General features: G+C 47.6%; 1 protein-coding gene across 13 annotated transcripts in view; it reads right to left on the bottom strand.

The window, feature by feature from the left end:
* CADPS (calcium dependent secretion activator) overlaps positions 1–22226 on the bottom strand; it is a 206050-nt gene extending 183824 nt beyond the window's left edge. For all 13 annotated transcript variants that reach the window (XM_085590072.1, XM_077786151.2, XM_077786154.2 and 10 more), the window contains exon 1: positions 21736–22226. In XM_085590072.1, coding sequence (XP_085446198.1) covers positions 21736–22116 — 381 coding nt within the window. In that variant the 5' untranslated portion in view covers positions 22117–22226. The remainder of the gene's footprint in view (positions 1–21735) is intronic.
* Between the last annotated feature and the right edge of the window lie 591 nt (positions 22227–22817).

Below are 22817 nucleotides of genomic sequence, written 5' to 3'. Positions count from 1 at the left end.
TCGGCCATTTGGGAGGTGGTCAGATGGTGGTGGCATTTCAGATAGCCTCTGCAGCTCCTGACTTCTCTAGACAGGCATTTACATCTCCCCACAGAGGTGGGAGGAAAAAAAAAACCACCTAAAATAAAAAAAACCAAAACTATCCCAGCAACAAAACAAACAAATCTTGGGGTTTCCATATGATGCTGCATTGAAATGGGTTTAAGATTTCACTTCAAAAACTAGCAACTAAAATCCAAATTCTCAGCAGGACTCTGCACATGTTGGAGCTAATGCACCTCACTGCTAGGAAGGTTTGTGATCCCACAACAACCACGCCAGGAACCAGAGGAATGTAATTGAGGCTCAAATCACACAAAAAAAAAAGTCCCAAGGAAATAACATTCACTGTCTACTGCAACAAGGACCCCAATAGCAGAGCAATGCAAAACCCCACCAGGAAATCTTTATGACTTTATCTTACGTCAGGAAAGACACCATATACTTATATGCACAGCTGCATGCTTGGGGGAAAAAAAAAAAGGCACTTTAATCTTCTGCTTTTTCCAGCCTGGCAGCCAAAGCAGTTTGACATGATAAAGAGACTTGAGAGTTGTGAAAACTATATATTAAAAGGAGAAAATTTCTAACTGTCTTTCTCTTGTAAATTCTGGCAGCCAAAAAATCCAACCCTAAAATAAAGACGTGCCTGAAGGTAGCAATTTTACAATCAGCAACAGAATGATTTATATCACTGCTGTCATCTTTGTTGGGGAAAAGGAAGCTAGGTATTGTGATCATTAGCTTTTTGATACATATGATATTTTTAAATGAGGAAAAACACATGCATTTTAATCAGGAACTGAAGGAAATTGCCCCAAAATGCTAACAAAAAAAATCTACAGCTCACACCAAGATTTGCAAACACAGGAGATGAATGTTAAGGTAACAAACATCATCAGTGACATCCCGAGCTGCTGCATATCCCTGGGTACATGTGTGGGAGCTCACTCACCCTTGAACATGGGATCCCAAAATATAAATCCTCAAGCCACAAGCCCCAAGCAGGCATAGCCTGGAAACTGGTCCCACTCCATGACATCCTGTGGGTTTCCAGGTGCTGGTTTCACACAGCAGGATGCCATCACACCCACCCAGAGTCCAGCTGCACACAGCACTGGGGCTCCCCATTTCCCACTGATGGCAGGCAAAAAGCAGCAGCATTGGGTACCACTGAGAGACAGGAGCACCAGCCTCTTCTCTTAAAAAAAAAACCCAACTAAGAGCCAAGATGTTACTGCCCCAGAAAAGTTCCAATATCTAAGCTCCTGCCTTGGCAGACACACATGAAGTCACCTGTGTAGAAGAGAGGAGGCTGCTGCTGTCAAATCAACTGAACTTGACCTTTAATGCAACAATGTGGCTTCTCATGCTTCCATTCCCCAGTGTAACCATAATCACATTTGTTGCTGAGAAGCAGGAAACTGTTTTCAGAGACCAGTTAACATGCAGGCTTCCACAAGGCTGGGTGATGTGACAGCAATGGCACCAGCACAGGCTTTCTTAAGCCCCATGGATCAGGATTGAAATTGGGATGCATTTTAAAACCACAGAACATAATGTCCTGCAGATGACATCAGCATTACATCAAACTTCACTGAATGTTAGCAGAGAAGAACAGCAGAGAAAGCTCTGAGAGTGCTCAGCTGAGACGGAAAGTCCTTGTACAGGAACTCCAAGCCAAACAACAAATCTCTGGTCACAAACACCCTCAGAGCTCCATAGAGATGATGAAGAAAACAGAGATTAAGTCTAAAAGGCTAATTTTTGCCTCCTATCCCCCCCCTATTTTAGAAGAATACAGGAAAGATTCAGCTTGTATTGGAGTAAGTTTTGTTTATAAATCCCACACAATATGCAAAAAACCCTCTCCTTCAGAGAAAAAGCTGTGTCACCTCCCAGTTCACAGCTTGCACTGCCAGCCATGTAATCTCAGCCTGCATACAGCAGTTTCAGACATTCAACAAGGATTCCTCAGCCTGACAAGGATGCACTGAGCATGTCCAGCAGTCCAGCACTGTGCCATGCCTGTGAGAGTAGCCAGCAGTCATTCTGCAACATTCAGCTCATGGATCAGCAGTCCTGCCTCTCAGTCTGAGTATTTATGGCCCTGTGGGTCTGCAATTCCTCCATGCTGCCTGCCCTCCCATGTTTGCCATTGCAAAGTGCTGATAGCACCAGAAGTTGCACTGTTTTCGGAAAGTGACTCTAATTAAGTATAAAAGCAAGTCTAATTAAGTATGGTCTGCTCTGTGAATCCCCTGGGAAAACAGAGGAATACCATCAACCCTTGCATTCAACCATCCTCCTTTTGCTTGGTGTAACCAGCTGACAGCAGATGAAGCCCTGATCTGAGCACCAGGATGTGCACCTGCAGCTGTGTTGAGCACCACAGAACCACGTGCTGAGCAGAAGGTGCTGTGTAGTGAAGGGCTAAAACACTTCTCACCCTCCACACCCCACTGGGAACGGGACTCTGCCACCATCCTTCTGTCAACAAATCCTCCCCATCTCTGTTAAAATCACACCAGCACCCTCAGGCACACCTATATCTCATTTTTGAGGCTTCTGCAGGAAGTTGCAGGTACAGAAAGCAGTCAGGATCAGGTCTGGAGCATCCTGGTGGCAGGGCCGTTCCCACAGCCAGGCAGAGAGCTTTTCCTGTTTCATCTCTGCATGACAGAGAGCACAGATCACAGGTGCTCGCCTGGGAATTCATCCTGCTCCATGCAATGCCACTAACGATTAAAAGCTAACAACCAAACCTCCAGTGAGGCAAAGAGAACCAGAGCACAGCCCCAAAACATCAGTCACTACAAACACACCTGAAGCTCAACAACGTGGGGCACATTTAGATTTACTTTTCTTTAATAATGAATGAATGTGGGTTTATTTTGTGCTTACTCCAGGGCAATAATAAAACACACATTCAAAATTATAAATCTCCCTGCAAAGAGCTATCCAGTGGTTCAGGGCAAGTATGTGGAGATACAAGAGCTGACAATTTTCATGCCTGAAAGGGGGAATTTGCATTATGTTCTATCCTTACACACTACTGGATGCACTCTCAGTAGATGCCCACCTAAAACCCCTGCTTAAGTTATTTATTCTTTTGCACCTATTTATTAAACCAAAGGTTGAAAAACAAGAAAAAGAAACCCCACCCAGGAAGGGGACAATGTAATGAAGCATTGCCTGAATTCATCAGGACAATTGACAATCATAGCTCTGATCTTGGGTTGCAATTGATTAGTTATAAATACACAGCACCAAAGGTACCAGGGCGTGGTAAGAGCTTTTTTGGAAAGGCACAGGAACAGACCCCAAAATAAGAGTGCTCGTGCCTCTCCAACACATAGCCCAAAGTGGCTGCTGAAAATGGGAGATACTTTCCTGCTCACAGTGGACAGAAGGGAGAATGATATCATTAAATCCCACATTGTGTCTCAAAGTCCTTGGAGGAAAGGGGAAGAGGTACTTCATATTTCTATAAAACAATTAGTATTGACAGAATGGACTGTAATACAGCACTCAGACCAGAGCAATAATTAACTATCCAGCAGCTTGCTTACTGGACACAGATAGGAAGCACCGAGGCAGCAATCAGAGAGCAGAGAGGCAAGGCAGACACATGGCTTTGCTCTAACAAGGTATTGACCTCCAAACTGTCTGCTCAGGTATCTTTAGAGACATCCCACACCCCATGCCCAGCATCCCTGGCACAGTCACTGGCATCTCCCTGGGCACAGTGAAGAAAGAGCTGGCAGCCAGCATGGATTTGGGAGCACCTTCTCTGCACAGGTTGTGCTCAGCCTCTTCCCCTTGCCTTGGTTTCTCTGTGCCTTAAAGAGAGTGGCTATAAGCCAAGCAGAGAGCTCTGGCCACAGACAGCATCAGGGATGGAAAAGTACCACCAACAGGGGATGGTGCCTGAGAACTAATCTGCAAGATGCCACATACCATCAAATGCTTTTCTACTGAAGCTCAAGGCTACTGGTTTCAGCACCTTTCTAATTTGCAAAACTCTGAATAAGCCTGAAAATTTAAGCCTCGGGGAGAGCTGGGGCTGCTTGCACACCATTTCAGCCTCATAAAGCTTAGCTTTAAACATATTTGGGGAGAAAATATTTGCAGTTCAGTTTGAGGTCCAGAAAAAAGCACCCAAACCTTCCATGTTTCTTCCCCCAAACCCAAGAGGTACCATGGATCTGTTTCTAAACAGCTACTCTTGCCTAGCCCTTTCTCTACCTTATTCCCACCTACTGGGGGAAGTGTACTTACACGGTCCAAAGGCCCTCTTTGTCTCTTTGTAGGGAGGTAAAGCAGAAGCAAATGGGGTTTCTGCTTCAAGAGGAGCACCTTCCTCCAACCTCTCCTCAGCTCTCCTCTTTCCTTTATTCCCTCTTTTGCCACATGAGTTTCCAGAACTGGCTGGTGATGCTCCTCAACTGGGCAGCTACAAACATGCAGAAGACAGGTCCATGTAAAGCCAATGCATTTACACCCACACACGTGCTTCTGGCAAATAGCTCACAGGTTGGGCTGACATAAATGATGGAGTATGAGAAGTAAAGCTCTTTCCTGCTGTGACATTTGAAAACAATCCAGCAGGCTTTTCACACCAGGAAATCCAAGGCTGTGCGTGCAGCGAGGAGTGAACGTGATGCAGTTCTGTGTGTGGCTCCAGAGGCAGAAAATGACACTGCAGTGATGCAAGCGACTGCTTCATTCCTGATATCCCTGAAACAAGGACAGAACTGAACCAGCAAGGGTTTCACAAGGACACCATTCTCTCCTGGGTGCAGATGCCAAGGCTCTGTAAGGATGAAGGGCAGCAAAGGACCCAAAAGACATCAGGCATCACTGGGCCAGAGTGAGTACCAGAATCACCAAGTCATTCTTGCTGACCAGACCAAACTCTCACAGCGCAGTAAAAGGTTATTTAAGAAATGGATCTGAATTTGGAGGCAATACTAATTTCTGGATACTGAGACTCTGAATAAGCTTGCTAAGGAAAGCAATGCTGCCACAGGGTCTGCTGCAAGAGGTTTAAGACATGAGACCTGCTGGGAGATGATAGTTTAGCATCCAGACTTTCCAGAAACCACAGCTACAGAGACCTTTAGGTCAAAGGCACAATTCCCACCTAGCCAATGCCAAACTTCACCCAGAATTCAAGAACAGCAGCTATTCCCCTGCTACCTTCCCCTGAGAGCAAATCAAAGAGGGCAGCTGCAAAAACCTCATGGTTGCCAAGTACAGCATTAAGGTTTTGGACACAGAAATTTAAGGCAGAATCCTGACAAGCCTTTTGTCACACTTCTTACATGGGACACAGTTTTTGGACCAGTTTGCTGTCACTGCATGCATGACTTTACTCATTTTAGCAGCAGCAGCACTCACTCCTAGGCTTTCTGGTGGAAGAAACCAGCACCCCATGCATCAGGAGGATACCACGGAAGGAATAATGCATTTTCTAAAGAATTCCACTGAGTCAAATAATCTCATCAGCTCTGGGGAATCTCAGCTTCTGAAGTTGCAGCAGATAGTGTCACAAAGCTGCTGCTGCATGAATGACAGAGCCATTTAAGAGCAGAGCATTTTTTATTTCTTCTCTTCCCAAAATGCCACTGTCAATCCCAACACACTAGAATGAGAAAGCTTTGTTTTCTCTGGAATGTTCCACCAGCAACCACTGGCTTCCTGTACCATAAACAACATCAACCGGATCTTGTCCCCAGTGAAAACAATAATTTTTTGGTACCCTCACCTCACATTCTGCTTTCCCTCACTTCAACATCCCAGCTCATATATTAATTTATGTCTAAATTACTTCAAATGTGGTGCCTGTTTTCACAGCACAATTAATGCAGCAGCAGGTAACAGCCAACACACAATTCCTGCCAAAACAAATGTGCTGGTTTCATCTTGGGACCTTTTCCTCTGCTGATAGAGCTGAATATTGCTCCACTAGCATCAACAGGGGCAAAATAAATCACAGATTAAAAACTGACAGCAACAAACCAAAACACTGTGGTCCTGCTGCAATAGTTGATAAATCCTATTTAGGTATCAAATAAGCTCTAAAGGAGAGGGTAAAGGAAGCCAGCAGGGTATGGAATAAAATTTGGCAGCTGTAATTCTGCTGCCAGAAAGGCAGTGGGGCAGGACCATGTCTGGATGGCTTTGATTGCAGCAGTAGCTTCAAGGCACTCGGGGCATCCTGTACTACCTACAGAGAGCAAGCAGCTCTTCTCCACTCTCTCCTTGTGCAGATGATTTTAGGAAGGGAAGAAATTGGGAATCATTACTGTGCCACAACTCTGAAATACTTTCCCTGTGTAGGCAAAAAACTGCTCCCATCACAAAAAGTGTAATTTCAGCGTGCATGTGCATGAATGCACAAGGTAAAAACTAAAAATAGAGGTACCCTATTTCCATGCATCAAGTCAGCAGGTACGGAAACAGCATAAACAGTGATTCAGCAGTAGCCCACATGACGCAGGAGGTTGTTTCTTTGCCTCTTCCTCCCTGTTTGTAGCCCTTCCCAGCTCTACTGAGTTACCATGGCCCAGCAACTCCCAAGAGCAATGCCCAGATCTGCCTTGCAAAAAGACCCCCAGCCCCACAGGGCCTAGGGAGATCTGCCAGCCATGAGGAACTCCCTGGCTGCTTGGCTCCCTTGGGAAGGGGGTGATGTGAGGTGGCTGCAAATGCTCTTCACACAAGGTCCAGCTCTCAAGAACACAGACAGAGAGTTGTTCTGTCTACAGAAGTTTTTCTAGTGCAGAGTCTACATGCTAACATAATTGAATAATTGAAAGTTTTTCTTAAATAAGATAGATGTATAATTTGCATTTTTGCTATTTTTTCATTCAGCTTCTGTGTCATATCTACAAAGTGTGATCATTCAAACTGGATACAAAAGGTGCACAACATACAATTACAGTGTGTGGCTACAATTTTTGGTGCAAAGTAATAATGTGACTCCATAAACACCTCTGAAAAATTGCACAAGATGACACCAAGGACATTTTTTGAATCCTGAGATTTGTTACATAAACAGCTACGACCTTGTACCCATGGTTTCAACAGGAACAAGTTGGTTTTTTTGCAATTCTTACCCCCAATTTTTTCATTAATGTTTGCTTCAGAAGTCAGAAGGAGATACAAGAAAAGAAGAATGAAGAGTAGGAATTTCATTTACATTTCATAAAACCATAGCTAATCTCTTCAAGCAGAAATTTAAAAAATACTTCAGTCTTCCCACAGCCCAGGCTCTGTCATTCACCCTTCAACACAGCAAAGTCTCCCAAGCATCCAGGTGAGAAAATCCCTCCTCTAGCCCCTGAAATCCTGGGACTAAATATATCTTTGAAGGGCTTCCTTGCACAGCTGTGACTTACCCCCACACCATTCCTAGACAGCGTAACTAACCAAGAATAATTAAAGTGCTCAAGGATTTCAACTTAATCTCAGAATGCATTAAAGTCCTTTCTGCTCTCACCTTGACATACTTTGAAGTCTGGATAATTTGCATTTTGATGTCTAATTGAAATGAGGATTGCTGCCTGACACGCCTTAATCTTCTCAAAAGCATGGCTGTTCCTCTCTCCCCAAAACAAATATTTATCACAAGTTTCACCTTGAATATAGGTCACAGCATTGCAAAGCAAGTAATCAGAGCTGTAAAAAAAAACCCCAATAAACTACCACAAAGATTCTGTCTAGGTAAAAAAATCAAATTCAAAAGGCACATCTATTCCCCTGAGTCACTGCAAGGAAAGATTATTACCACTAGCATGAAGGTTATACAGCAAATGAAACAACTGGCTAAAGAAAAAAATAAATCACTTATAAGTGTCATATTTCATCATTAAATTTTAATAGGAAAACCACTGTGATTTGCTTAGTCTGAATATATATGCAATGTAAAGAGACTCTCTGACATCATCGAGGCATAACACCAAAGATAAATGGAGATGATTTGCCACACTACTGGAGCAGCTGCAAGTCTCTCTCAAACCTGCAGCAACCAAACAAGGAAGCTGGCTTCTGGCTGGCCACTGGCTCTTATGCCTTTGGCTGGGAGGAAACAATCAGAAGTCTTACTCTTCTCCTGACTGTGTGGGCTTTAACAGAGGGCAGCTGAGCTTCCACACGAGTTAAAATGGCCATGTCCTGCTAGTCACAGTTGGTTGTCCCTGAAGCCTGAGCCTTCACCAGAGAACAAACATCTGAAGGCCGCGTTGTGCACTGAGAGCGCCCCAAGCAAGGACAGCCAGAGCACATCCATATGCATCCCAAGAGAGCCCATCTGGAGCAGAGCCTCGCTCCACAGACTCCCAGCAATGCAAAACTAGGCTCAGGACACCAGACTGCCTCCTTTTCATAGAGCAGTTGTGTTTTGAGAGCAAAAAGGATGAAGATTTTCCTGTCCTGCTTCTGCATTACACTGCAGTTCTCCCTCCTGAAGGAGGGCAGCACCTGTGACAAGCTCAGGAAATGTCAGAGGAGCAGGCTGCAGGCAAGCCAGGCACTGCCCTGCCTATGGAAACAGCAGGCAGCCTGCTGTCCACCTGCCCAAACAGAAACAGCAGGAAAGGGTGCACGGCTGTTGTGCACAGAGCTGTTAAGATCTGTATGAAGCCCCAGGTGTGTAAATGAAACATCGGCTCCTTCTATCATCAAATGTGTACAACCTGTAAGCATGAATTATGCAAGACTATTAACTGTCTTATTTTAAGAGGGAGCAGGTGTAAAAGCTGCTTGGAGGACACAGCAAGTCACAGAAGGGGCAGCCCCTGGTGCTCAGTGCCTGAGCTAAGCACAGCCACTCTCACTGGGTGCAGCCCCAGTGCTCCCCCGGATGTGCATCCTGCACTAAGGAATTAACTCAGCATCTCCCAAGCTCTGTCTTCCAGTGCTCTATGGAGGAAGGAGTAGTATTTTCACCACCTCATTGATGACAGCTTGAGAAAGATCTGGATAATTGTGTGAGTCTGCAAAGAAGTGAGCAGAGAGCTGAAACTGTAACCTGGCTGAAACTCAAGCCCCCAGTCAGTGCCCAAACTGCCAAGCTCTGCCTTTGCTTTCACCTTTCACAAGGAACCTGAAACAGCAAACTCCCACTGAGACCAAGGAGCTCCAGGCTGTTCCAGTTCAGTAATTCTCTTGTTGACTAATGAACCCTCACACTCAGCCAGAGCCCACAGATGAGGATGCCAGCCTAGAGTAACGCTGCACAGCCCATGTCACAAGTGCCACCATGTCGGAGACTGAGACCAGCCGTAGGTAGGGACACTGGCTGGCAGCACAGAGGACTCACCCATCCTCAGCCCCAACCCACAGAGCTCTGCAGGCTACTGAGCTCAGCCTTCCTGAGCAGACACTGTGCTCAGCAGACATGCTAACGTTGCTGATGGCAAGCTCTGGCCATAAATTACCTAGAGGGTGAGAAGGCTTTTGATACATATTTTACAATTTTACATAAAACATTAATTCCTCTGGTCAATACAAATACTGGTAGGACTGAGTGGCAGGGCTGTACACAGCAAATAAGCAAGTTGGAACATAAGAAGTGCTTAAAGGGGAGGCACAGATGGGTATTAAGACCAGTTTCATTCCCTGTATATATCACGGACTTGGAAGAACAAACATCAAACACTGTGATTACATTTACTGATGATTCAGATTTGTGTGGGCTCCTCAATACACAAGAGGAGGGCAATAAAGTCCTGGACAACTGTGAGCAAGCAAGCACCTCAGGGGATAATTAAATTAATCTGAGCTATGGAAATGCCACACAACAAGGCTAAAACATAAAGCAAACAACATTGTAAAGGACTTTGCACTCAAACTATACGAGACAAACACAGGCTACTGCTTGTTCCCAGTGACCCACCAGGGTGTCAGGTGCTGCACAAGCCCATCAGGTAAAAACTGGTAGAGGATACACACAAAGCTCTAAAAAAAGCAATCTCAGTGATAGCAGTTGTATGTGCCCCCAGCGCAAGGGACTGTGGCTTTAGAGAAGGGCCTTGTCACAAGGGGACCACTGGTGACACAACAGCTCTGGTGACACCCTGAAAAAAAAATCCATGCAGGGGACCCCAGGCCACAGCACCTGCCTCTCACCTGGATTACCAACTCCCAGTCCCTATTATCAGCTGCTCCCAGACTCCTGACTATTGCTCACCATTTGGAAATCATGTACTTTCCCCTAACTGCCTGGTCAGCCTCACCATACTAAACAGTCCTGTTTGATACAGGACAGATGCCTCAGAGACACTGAGGCACCTTCCCTGAGCCACCCTGCCCAGCAAAGGGGTCACTAGAAGGGTATCACAGCAGGCACAGAGCCCCTTCCAGGAGACAGGTCCCAAGAGCAGGTCAGAATGAGACTGGGGAACACAAAGCATCTGGAGCAGCAACACAAGCAAGGACATGGGAGAAGTCAGAAGTGGCAGAGCTGTCCAAGGCCCTGAAGGCATGAAGATGCTAAATTTGATGAGGTTGAGGAAGGGAGCCAAAGGAGGAATAAATAGAGCTAATGAGAACACAAGGCATGAGCATTCAAAAACCTTTAACACACTACAAACAGCAATAAAAAGGCAATTAGAATTCCGAGATGCATGGAGGGTAATTGCATGCACTATAAATAGGTGGTGGGAAGATTGTCCTGCTCAGCAGGATCTGATTCACTTTTGGGGTGACTTCTGTGCAGAAAGGAATATTTTGGCATACAACAGAAGCTGCAAAAAGGGAGAGATGAAATTACAGGAAAAATCTCTATCACTCACATCCTGCTGCATGAAATATGTACCAAGCAGGAGTTTTGCCACAGAGGCTTCAGAGGTCATAGTTTGAGGAACTCCAAATAAAAGTTCAGCAGCAGGGATGCAGTGCAACCTTAGAAGGAAACATGCATTTTATATCAGCTAGCACAGGAGTCCAGGCACTTCAGTGCCTTTCACTATTGATGGAGAAATCTAACAATGCCCACGGAGACCCCGTCCTGCTCAGTTCATAACCTTTGCACAAGCACACGCACTTGTAACAGCACTTAAAAACAAGCAAAATCAGAAGTTTCTAACTGCAATTCCAGTGTCAAATTCACTTCCTCCATCCTGCCACTGGCATGTTGCTTCTGTTCCCTACTTGTGCCTCAGGCATGCTCCACCACTCTGCTCTGCTCATAACGCCCTCCCCAGGCTGGTGTAGCCCTCGAGGGGATGCCCATGGCTCAGCCATGCAGGCTCATATAGCTGGTACAAGCAGCCAGCTCAGTTTAAAAAACAGGCTCTCTGATGCCATTCCCTGCCCAGCCTTCCCTCCCTACACCAGTTAGGCTGGAACAAGTGCAACAACTGCTCCTCTCCCTGCTGGGCATGTGGCTCAGGCTGTGCAGGAATGTGTCATGAGAGATTCCGGGAAAGAAGTAGCCCTCAGAGTAGATAAAACCCATGAGAGTCTTTGCAAAATTACAACCAACATCTTTTAGAGTAGAAAGTACCACTTAAGTCCAGGAGGCCATAAACAAGTAGAAATTGTACCAGGCAGAGTCTTGGCCAACATAATCCACCACTACATGATCAACTCAAGTCTTTTGAGGACACCAGCTCTCTTGAGACAGCTAGAGGCTAGAAGAGTATTATTTCCCATCATATGTGCATAGCCCTGGGCATATCTGATGCAGAGCAAATGGGAGATGGAAAAGGAAAACACAGCCACACCTGAGAACTACCAGCAGTCCCTCCTCGCTGCTCCAGCTCCTTCACAGGTACCCTTCAGAGGTGGAAAGTTCACAGACTAAAGCACCAGACACCTGATAAACGGAGGGAGCAAAGCTGAAACTTCCCAACTCTAAACTCCCTCAGCCAGGCCTTGTGCCCTTCCCAGTTCCCCATTCTTTCCCAATGCAGAGCATCAGCAACAATTCATGTTTGGGAGTTGCTCTGCCCTCACAAATGACTGAGCACACAAAAGTCTCTGCAGTCCTAACTCTGGCTAGTTCTTTGTTATGCACCAAAAACCAGCCCCATGCAGCTCAGAACACCCTCAGATAACAGCAGCAGATGGCTTCTGCCTGGAGGTCCCACTGGCAGAGGGTGGTCTGCAGAGCCAGGGTGGGAGGAACAGTGCTGGTTTTTGCAGCGTGCACCACTCTCAGGTCATGAAGCCTGGCCCGTGGCTGAAGAAGTGCTGGCTGTGGTCTGCCTTCCTCCTTGCACTGTCACCATGCAGGTAGCAAGGCAGCTGGCTCCTGCTGTGTCACCCCATTAGCTTCCTCCCGAGGCAGAGACGAGCCTGTCATCTCTGGTTGCAAGAAGAATGAGAGCAGTCTGCTGGGAAAGAAGGAAGTGGTGGCGACAATAAAAGCAAACTCATCACATGCAACATGCAAAGCATTTGTACCCTCTTGCTGAATTAGGAAAAGGTATTTGGCATCTTAGAAGAAAATTCTCTTTTGCTTGATGTTCTGCTTATATGATACCCACATCACCTTCCAGATGCCTAAATTCTCTGCTGCTGAGGTGAGGGAGGAACTGACACCCTGCATCATCACATCAGGCAAAGTGAAAGCACCTCCTTCCAAAAACTCCAACTCCTGGCAGCATCAGTAGCAGTCTGACAGAACTTCCGTATGGCTGCAACTAATTGTTCCCAAATCATCCAGTATTTTCTGTGTCTAAAACATAACACCTGAATGCTCCTTCCTTCCCTGTTTACACCCTTCAGACAGGAACAGGGACACCTGAGGGGAGCACTGAGTGAAACACAGGTCGCATCTGGCTGGCTGCTCATAGAGCAGCTTCTCCCTTCCACAGCCACTTGTACCAGCCACACGTCAAGGCAGGCCAGAGCAAACCCAGAAATTTCTTCCCTAAGTGTCTTTGCAGTATTCAGGTTCACTTGGCCAACTGGCTGGACAGGGCTCCCCAAATCACTCCTTGGGATAAGAGTTCATTTCCAAGCAAAGCACCAGCTGTAAATTAGATGGGTGAGTGCCTTCTTGCAGAACCGATATCAGTGAGCAGGGAGCTGTATTTAGGAGTATGGGTCTATTTTCCCTCTAACAGCCAAGTCCCTTTATCTCACCAGGATGCTACCAGCCAGGCACCTTGTCCTCTCCAGTGCCAGCCAGAGTCTGTGTGTTGGGTGTGACACTCTGGGCTCTGAAATGACCCTCATGCACACACCCATGGCCCTACCAGCAAAGGCAAATCACTGCCCCTCTCTGAGGGGCTCTGAGGAAAGCATGGGGAGCTCCCCTGTGATGTGGGTTGTGATCACATGTTGGGGTGCTTAAGGCAGTAAAACTCTTCAACAGGATCGAAGCCTTCTGTACCTGAGGGCAATGCCAACTTAGCATCATGTGCCTTAGTAACTTAATTCCCCAGGAAAGGGAGAATGGCATCCCAGAGCAGTCAGCCAGCCCCACAAACCTCATTGATTGAAAGCACACACTGCAACTAACATACATCAGTGGCTGCTACAAGCATCTGCAAACTCCCACTGCCATCCTCTCCAGCTGAATGGGTTCTCAGGATCAAATGCAAATGCCAGAAATCAAATTGAAATGCTAGAGCAAACAGTGCTCTTTACAAGGCAACCGGCAAGACTGTTTCAAGAAGACAATTATTAACAAATAGCTTCTTCTATCAGTAGCTCCTCAAGGTGTGTGTGCCTGGAAAACAGCCGTTCCTCCCTATTACTGTCCTCCCCTGTGCCAGACAGGCAATTGGGAGTCAAACCACCCCCTTTTATCCCTGCTCCAAGAGATTGAACTGAGCCTGTGCACACTGCAGTGCTGCGGCTGCTCCGGAAACGAGGCCTCTTTCTCTTGCAGAAGTGCCTCAGGCAACAACAACACCCTAAACAAGTACTTCTTTTCCACTGCCAAAAAGTTTATTGAATCTTTTCCCCCAAAATTCTTCACCTGGCTGAAGACATACAGGGAGTAATAGATTTGCAAAGTCAGGGTCACTCTGCTCCATGCTTGTACAGGATCAGATCCAGTTCATAAATGTTAAATCTAAATCATCAAGTGTGGATCTAAATCTCACCCCAAAAAGGAAGCAGAAGGTGGTCTGCAGACAAAGCTAGATTTGAAGACTCTTCACTTTGAAAGTCCCTGCCCTTGTGTGAATGTCACCCTAATTTAGCACACAAGATCACAAAAGGCCAGTGCTAGACCATCAGCCCTGTTTGTCAGGGAATTATAGAAATGTATTGTGGCATTAGCCCAAAGTCCTACCAAAGTCAATGAGGTTCTTTCAAGATGTGCACATCACATTGCCAATCCCCAAAGATAAACACCACAGCACTGTCACTAAAAAACATGACTAAATCTAGATTTCATTAAGTTTCTTCATCAAATATTAACATTTAGGCATGGGGAGATGCCCATGAGGGTCACTATACACCTGACACTACTAAGAGTCCAAGCTCCCAACCTTACTGTGAAGTAGACAGACAGGTTTTGAACTATGACAACTACAAACACAGCATGACTTACTCCAAGACGAATAAATATTTGCATGACACTTTGACTCAGGTGTTCAAATTCTAGCAAATGTCTGACTTTATCAGCCTGAATCACAGACAAACAATACCAATATTATCACTAAAAGCACCTTTTCAAACAACAATTTCAAAAGGTTAACATCAAACACTCAGCGACTGCACTTTATGTCCTGTTTCAAGAACGAAGCCCATACAATTCAGAGGAAAACCTGGTTGAAGTAACCCAAATATCCTGTACCCACAAATAACTTCTTCCTAAGCAAGTGCCAGGCTAGGATGCTCTGTGTATTTTTCTCAGTATCTCCGAGGTAACGACACAGGGGAGCTCCCCAGGAACCTTCCATCCCCTCTCCACCCTCATGAAGAAGCAGCTGGACCCTATTGCTGGACCTTGGAGCATGCCCTCCAAGAAGCGAGGCTCAGTTCTGACCCACGGTGAGCTGGTGGTGCCATTTGCATAAGCAGCATCCAAGGTGAGGAGACAATTCTGATTGTCCTGCCATGCCTGAACAACGCTCCAAAAGAGCTGGGCAGGAAGGTGGCACTTTCCCTTGGACCTCACTCTGTTCTGTTTCCAGGAAGGGAAGACCTTTGCGGGGCCATCCATCAAACCCCACCCACCCTCCTGGGTGACAAATGGAGAAGAGCTGCTCACCACCAGGGAAAGTTCCTTTGTCTGCTGTTTTAAGGGACTCTACCATTTTAATTAGTCTTAATGCTTAAAGACACAGTAAAATATGTGATTTCTAGAGATCACTTTGGGGGTGAAACCTTGGCGCTGCTGAAGCCACTAGCTGGATTCACATCAACACTCTCCAAGCAACAGCTCTATTGATTTTACTGTATTGATTGGTCTTAACGTACTGATCGAGTTTACATCATGAAACAGAAATAGGAGGTTTACCTTGTACCATTCTGGACTACAGCACTGGCAGTAGCTCTGGGGTTTGTATACATACACTGCTAGTAGCAGAGTTGTGATGGCTGGGCTGCTACTGTTAAATAAGCTAAAACAAATTAAATATTTCTCCAGCTAACAAAAAACTGCATAGGGAAATGACTTGCCAACCACTTTCCACATAGGTAAATGGAGAACCAGTGACTCACCATTCAGCAGAAAAAATTACAAGTTGTACAAGAGGCAAAGTGCTTCAGGGAGTGTCTAGACTATGCAAAGCAAGGCCATAAATCACACCTTTTGAAATGATGGGCTGTAGCAGGGCTTAGAGCTGCATGATCAGATACATCTTCTCCACTCTTAGTTCATAACATCTCTGGCCCAAGAGGTGCCACCCATGATAATTGAAATGTCAGGCTGTGGATCAGGAACTGCAAAGTTTTACAACAGCCAAAGACCAAGTTCACCAAGTTCACAGCCTATTTCATTACCCACTTCACAATCCAATAAACTGCAAGTATATAAATAGCCAAAGTATGACAAATATTTAATATCTTCTAGAATTAAATTAAGATAAGGCTCTGGCAAAATAAATGATAAGTCTTTTAACTGAAAACAACTGTTTTCTGCAGATTCCAGACAACTTGAGCACAGTAATCACATTCTGCACTCCACACCGCTAAGCAGCACAGCATCTCAGATGTGCCAGACCTTCCCTGCCACAGTGATGCTCTGCAAGCAGGCTCACCTTCACTTCAGGGTTGGCACAGAGCTGGGCACAGCCCCAGCCAAGAGCCCAGCCACACACACAGCCCTCATTTGATGGTGGCAGTGGCCTGTGCCCATATTGAGCCATCTAAGTGGTGAAGCCAGCCCCTAACTACTCTTCCAGGTTTGTATAGGCATAGCACTAATAATTATCCTGCAAGCTTTGCTGCAACTACAGAGCAGTGTATGAGGTACAGCTCATGCTTGAGAGCTGCCTGGACCTTGCAGCTACTTCTTAAACAGCACTAAATAGCAACTGAGGGACAGACAGAAAACTAGCAGAGCATCGTCTTTACCTCTCCTGCCCTGCAGAGCTGAGAAAACCAAATATCTTGGGACCAGCATAGCAGAATCTGACCACAAAATACAAATTCCTCCAGCAGAAAGCTGCTAAAGCAAGTCCCAACACCACCTGCGTTCAGTCTGTCCCAGAAGAACAATGTGTTGGTGCTTTTATGAGAGAACTTGTGTAAGTATGGCATGAGAGTAACAATCCAACCCATGATAAGTAAGAAGTATGTGGTCATTTGGAAGGCTGCACTAGCTTTACTGTGTCCTTACTGTTGTAGCATTGTGTACCTGCTGAAATGGAAAGAATTTAGTATTTCAAGATGCACTGTAACCAATTTAATAGTTTATGACCCCTCACACCTGTTCTGCATTAAGCACTGCGCTTACATCAATCACCATTCAGCAAATCACAAGCTTAAATGCTTTGCTGAATTTGACTGAGAATTTTGCTAATGCACCTGACGTCATCCCACAGGCTTACACAGGGACCCAAATCATAAGCCACTTCTCCCAAGAGTAGCCCTGATAATCTGCAACAAATCTGGAACTTTTTTCATCCTGCATTTATTCCACTGGGAAGTGATTTACTTTCATGCCTGCCTACCCCCTTATTCTGCAGGAAGGAAAGCAGGCAGTGGCACCACTGCAACAATGTCTGACCTAATGTGCTCTCTTCATTTTATCTCCTAAAAAGTTCTTCCTGATGTCCCTTTCCCAAGAAGTCTTTTCAGTTTATGCTATTTTGAAGGAGCAAACACCGATTCCAGGGCTGTGCTGTGCCTTTTGACTGCCGTGCTGCGGAGATATTTAGCAAGAGGTACAACCCACATTGACAACCCACATTCAAAGATGCCTGGTTTGCATCACTACAGACACACACCTTGTCCAACATCCCTAGGCTGCCAGCTGAGCTGCCTTCCCAAAGGCTTCAGACAGCTGGGATCAAGTGGGAAAAGGCACCAAGCACGGCTGGTCGTCTCAACTCTACTTCCAACAAATCAGCATGATCTAGAGAAAAGACCACACACACCCTGGGCATGCAATTACCAAGCTCAGTGCCATCTGCAGTAATAAAACACATTGTTCTGAGAGCCACGGAGCTGGCAAAGCCACTTTCCTCTTGAGCTGCATCATGAGGCCGGAGCCTTCCATATCCAGCAATATTGTAAGCTCTGATGGGAGTTTTTCCTCCACATTCAGTTGATCTCTTGCTCAGATTTCCCAGTGTCTAGTAATGGCTGCCCACACACGGCACCTTCTTCCCATCTGGGGTAGAAGATAAAAATGAAATCTCCCTATTTTCACCGGGCCTTACAGGGATGAGTATCTTTCTTGCAGACCATTGTCTGCATCTCAAATGTGCCTGGAATTCAGTGGTGGCTTAAAAAAGAGACCCAAGTGGGAAGCAAAGACAACACAGGTAGGTATCTAATAAGCCCTTTTTCTTTCCCCTTAGAAAATACTGCTAGTGAGATGTAAATAAAATAAGTTATAGGTAGACGTCACAGATGTGTAGTTACTCAAGCAGTGCCTTATGCCATAAACATCAAAATAAACCCAAAACAGAGGTACAGACCTGAACACACTGATCTAAAAAACAGTTTTTCCACTGTTGCTGAAATTTCTGGGGTGTCAGGATCAGAAAAATACCAGTTCTGAGTGGCATCTGCTTAAATTCATCTGGAAATCTGAAACATAGTTTGCTGCTGGTGTAAACGAGCAATGCTGCCATGCCCATATGCAGTAAATACCCAGCTACACAATCCATTCACGTTTCAGCTGCTCCCTTTGCTCTCATATACATTCTAATTTATCAAGCAGCAGGTAATTACCTTTGTGGCACAACAGCACCTGAACTATACAGTTCCCCCTTTATTCCAGAGTGGTTCATGGGTGCTGCAGAACCCCAGGCTGCATTTCCAGCTCCGGAGCATTACACTTGCGTGTGTGGCTGCACAACTGGTGCCCGCTGTGCCGGTGTGTTCCCAGCCCCCGGGCACCAGCCAGCTCTGACACAGCAGCACTGCAGGATCAAGGAGGGAGGATTACACACCTCAGGGGAGGTACAAAGGGATCTACAGCCCAGGCAAGAACTTCAGTGCTGCGGCCACAGCAAAATCAACACTTTCTTATCTGAGAAAATTGCAAAGAAGGTGAAGCTATTAGAAGCTGCCCAGGCTCTGGGAGCCTGGCAGAGGCTGACTGCAACACAGTCCATCTCAGCTGTGGTGGGGATGGGCTGGCTGTTATCAGGTAACGCAGACAGGAAACCACTCTGCAGGGCAACAGCTTCACTGCCTCACCTATAAAGCCACGGTCACCTGCCTGGGCTGTACTTAGGGTCACAGCATCTCCCATTCTACAGGGGAGAGCTGTGAGCCAGGTGAAGCCAAAACTCATCCTTCTCCTTCCAGCACTGGGCAGAACCTGCTGAGCAGTTCTCACTGCTGCACAGTTCTGTCCAGACACATCTGTGGTGGCATCTCCCTGACATGGGTGTGGGGCCTGAGCATGAAGTCAGGTCCCCTCACCTGGGCAGGGTCCCGGTGGGGCTCCCTGTCCATGGGCAGTGACTGAAGTGGGCAGATGGGCAGGGTCACGCCTTGGCATCTCCAGGACCCTGCACGTTCAGTGGATCAAGCAGCAGCCCCTGCAGCCTCTGTCCAGCACCACTGGGAAAGGAGGGAGCGTGGTCCTGCACCAACCTGGAGACTGCAAATGACAATGTTTGGGGATCTTCTGCTCCCTACTTCTTCAAGGATTAAGTATTTCCCAGGCAAACTACAGACTGTGAGGGTGGAGAGGCAAATGGCACATGGGAAAGGAAGCAGTTTATCCCTCTTCTGCCAATGAGCAATCTGACACAACAGCCCCCATTAGAGCAGGACCAAAATCCAGTTTTTTCTCACCTTTCCCCCAAGAAGCAAAATGTATTTGTTCCAGTGTGGTGAGTCTTGAGCACCTGACACTTTCACCATTACTGAAGACCCAATCAATACACTGCAACTGAAGCTAGATGCTCAAGAGTGATCAAGTCCCTCACCTTCACTCTCTGGTCCCCCTCCAGCCAGAGAAGGAAAGGACTTTCCCAGAGGAAAGCAAAACAGAGGAGCACATGAAGTTCATCAACAAACTCCAGGCTCTGGTAGTCCTTTAATTGACTTCAGTAGGAGTCATGGCAAAGAAAAAAGGGCAAGGATCTACTCCCAGTGTGACGACTGAATATAGGGATATAGAGAAAACAAAAAACAAAATTAATTCACCTTTTAAAGGGTAAATTCAATTTGACATGTGTTACAATGGCAAATTTAGCTTTCCTAATTCCATTTCACTGCTAAGTTTGAGGGGAGATGGTCAGCTCTAAAGACGCACCTATTTTAGCTATGTTAGTCAGCCAGAAATATTTCCTTATGTTCTTCATTTCACAGAGAATGAATTATTTCCTCCCAAGATCCTGTGTAACTTCCACATAGTCTTGAGTATTGCTGCCATTTTATAATTTTTTTTTTGTTGTTGTTTCACCTGCACTTTATTCCCCACCTTTTCCTCTCCCTTTTCTTGTCCTTTCACAGTGCACTATTTTGACTTCAGGGACTATAAACTGTCCTTCTCAGCCACTCTTCTCTGAACTAAGATGCTGCATGCTCCTTTGGATAAACTACTTGTCAATTCCAGTTCGCTTTCATATGAGAAACAGTTGTAGGACTTATTTGGCTTTATTTCAGTGAAACTAACAGTAATGCAAGTTTCGTCTTCAGTTCACTTTTATGTGAGAAACAGTTGTAGGACTTACTTGGCTTTATTTCAGTGAAACTAACGGTAATGTAAGTTTCATCATCTTTCTCTAACACAAAGGAGTTGCATGGGAAACAAAAGCCAGAACTACTCTGGAAATTCACAATCTGTTGAAAAGCATTATAGGCAAAAGAAACAGATAAAACCTGGCTATAATTTCAGCTATGTACTTTGCTCAGCAAACAAAAGCATTCAAGCTTCCAGCAACAGATTGTCCTATATTGCCTTTAAACTACATGATACAGTACGGATACACTTTCCTACCTCCGTATGTTGCAATGACTAATAATAGTCCTGTGGTGTAGCAGAACTGAATGTCGTTTGCATCAATACATCCAGGAGTCTGCCTGACTTGTAAAGGTCATTTGTCAACACAAAACAGGATCAAGGCTAAAACTGCAGTCTAAAGAAACTCAACCGAAAATGGTGACAAAAATTCAGCCAGCTGTTTCAGAGAGCTACGTTACATCACAGACTTAACTCTGGCTGCCACAGAGAAAAAGTTGGCTACATTTGACTGAAAGATGCTTGTGTTCAGATCCAGAAGAAACTTAATTTCTGCCCTTGCCCATGAGCTTGTGCCTCAGAGGAGAAACAAGCTCCAAGACAGCTCCTGGAGATGAGGAGCCCAGGTGAAGCGCTCCGGCCCAGGCTCTGCCTGGAGCAGCACACGGCCCTGCTGTGGTGACACACTGGGAGAGGAAGAATCAGGACTGTGACAGAGACTTCACTGCAAACCTCTGCTGCTGCATTTTGCCAGGAAGCCGGTCTTGGGGAGCTCGCCAAACATAAACACTTGCAAGAAGTTGAAATGAGACTCAGCAACTCCCCAAGTCAGTGCCAGCACTCCCAGTTAAGCAAACTTTGCAGTAAGCATGGAGTTGTAGAGTCCCTTTGCAGGAGACAACAGCACGTGCCTGGTGTTTCCAGCAATATAACCCATTTCTCTCCTTTTGACAACCTTTAGATGGCCAACATCCCAAACTTCCCGAATCCCGATGTTGCGTAACTAGAAGCAAGGATGTGTGTCACCGCGCCGGTTCTGAGTGGGAGACCATGTCGGGAGCAGTGTGGAGGGTGACAGGGGGTCAGGGGGCTGCCCCGAGCCAGGGCTGCTGCCAGCAAAGCGCACCACGTGGGCCCAAGGTGCCCTGTGCCGGAGTGCCCTTGGGGTGCCCGGGGAGCTGCAGGCCCGGGGAGCAGAGGGAGGCGAGGAATGGGCAGGGATGCAGACGGAGGGGTATCTAGAGGAGCGTGCACAAGGTAACTCAACAGCGGGTGGGTAAGAAGGGGACAGGCGGGTTGGTGGATGGCAGGGGGTGGCAAGGAGTAGCCAAAGGTGGGTGGGTGATGGAGAGGAGAGGCAGAGCCCGACCGGCAGGGCAGAGCCGGGCAGGGCATTGCGCGGCCGGTACCTTCTGCTGCCGGCGGGCCATGTCGGTGGGCTGCTTGGCGTTGAAGGGGTAGGCGATGCAGCGCATGACGAAGACGTAGAGCTGCAGCTTCTTCTTCCTCTCCTCCTCCTCCCGCTGCAGCCGCTCCAGCTCATCCTTCTCCTTCTCGCTGGCCACCGAGGGGCTGGGGCTGGCGGGCCGCGCCGCGCTGCTGCCGCGCCCGCCGGGCTGCAGCCCCCCGGCGCTCCCACCGCCGCCGGCACCGCCGCCGCCGCCGCCGCCCGGGCCCTCGCCGGGGCGGCTGGGCGAGAGCCGCGCCGCGGCGGGCGCCAGCGGCTCCTTGCCGCTCTCCTCCTCCACCAGCTCCTCCGACTCCTCCTCGCTGGACGACGGGTCCAACATCGCGGCGGCGACGGCTGGGCTCGGCCGGGCGAGCTCTGGAGCGCGCTGGGCTGCGCTCCGCTCGGCGCAGCCGTGCCCGCGCCCGGCTCCGCTCCGCGCGCCGCCGCGCCCGCGCGCGCCCCCGCCCCGCCCCGCTCCGCCCCGTGCGCGCGGGCGCTGGCCGCGGTGCTGCACGCGCGGGGCGAGGGGAGCGAGCGCCGAGAGAGCCCCGCGCATGCCCGGTGGGGCCGCGCCGCCGCCATGGCCGCGGGGGTCCGGGAGTCACGGCTGGGCGGGCGCGTGTGCCCGCGGTGTCCCCGCAGCCGCGCACGGGCACCGCGGTGCCCTCAATGTCCCCACACAGGCACCGCGGTGTCCTCAGTGTCCCCACACAGGCACCGCGGTGCCCTCAATATCCCCACACAGGCACCGCGGTGTCCTCAGTGTCCCCACAGCCCCACACGGGCACTGCGGTGTCCCCAGTGTTCCCACACGGGCACCGCGGTGTCCTTAATGTGCCCACAGCCCCACACGGGCACCGCGGTGTCCTCAGTGTCCCCACGGCCCCACACAGGCACCAACCACGGTGTCCCCACAGCCCCACACGGGCACCGTGGTGTCCCCAATGTCCCTCACAGGCACCGCGGTGTCCTTAATGTCCCCACAGCTCCACACAGGAACTGCGGTGTCCTCAAAGTCCCCACAGCCACACAAAGCCACTG

This window comes from Lonchura striata, chromosome 12, assembly GCF_050655825.1.
Source record: "Lonchura striata isolate lonStrDom1 chromosome 12, ASM5065582v1, whole genome shotgun sequence".
Lineage (NCBI taxonomy): Eukaryota > Metazoa > Chordata > Aves > Passeriformes > Estrildidae > Lonchura > Lonchura striata.
This window is presented reverse-complemented; position numbering and strand designations above follow the sequence as displayed.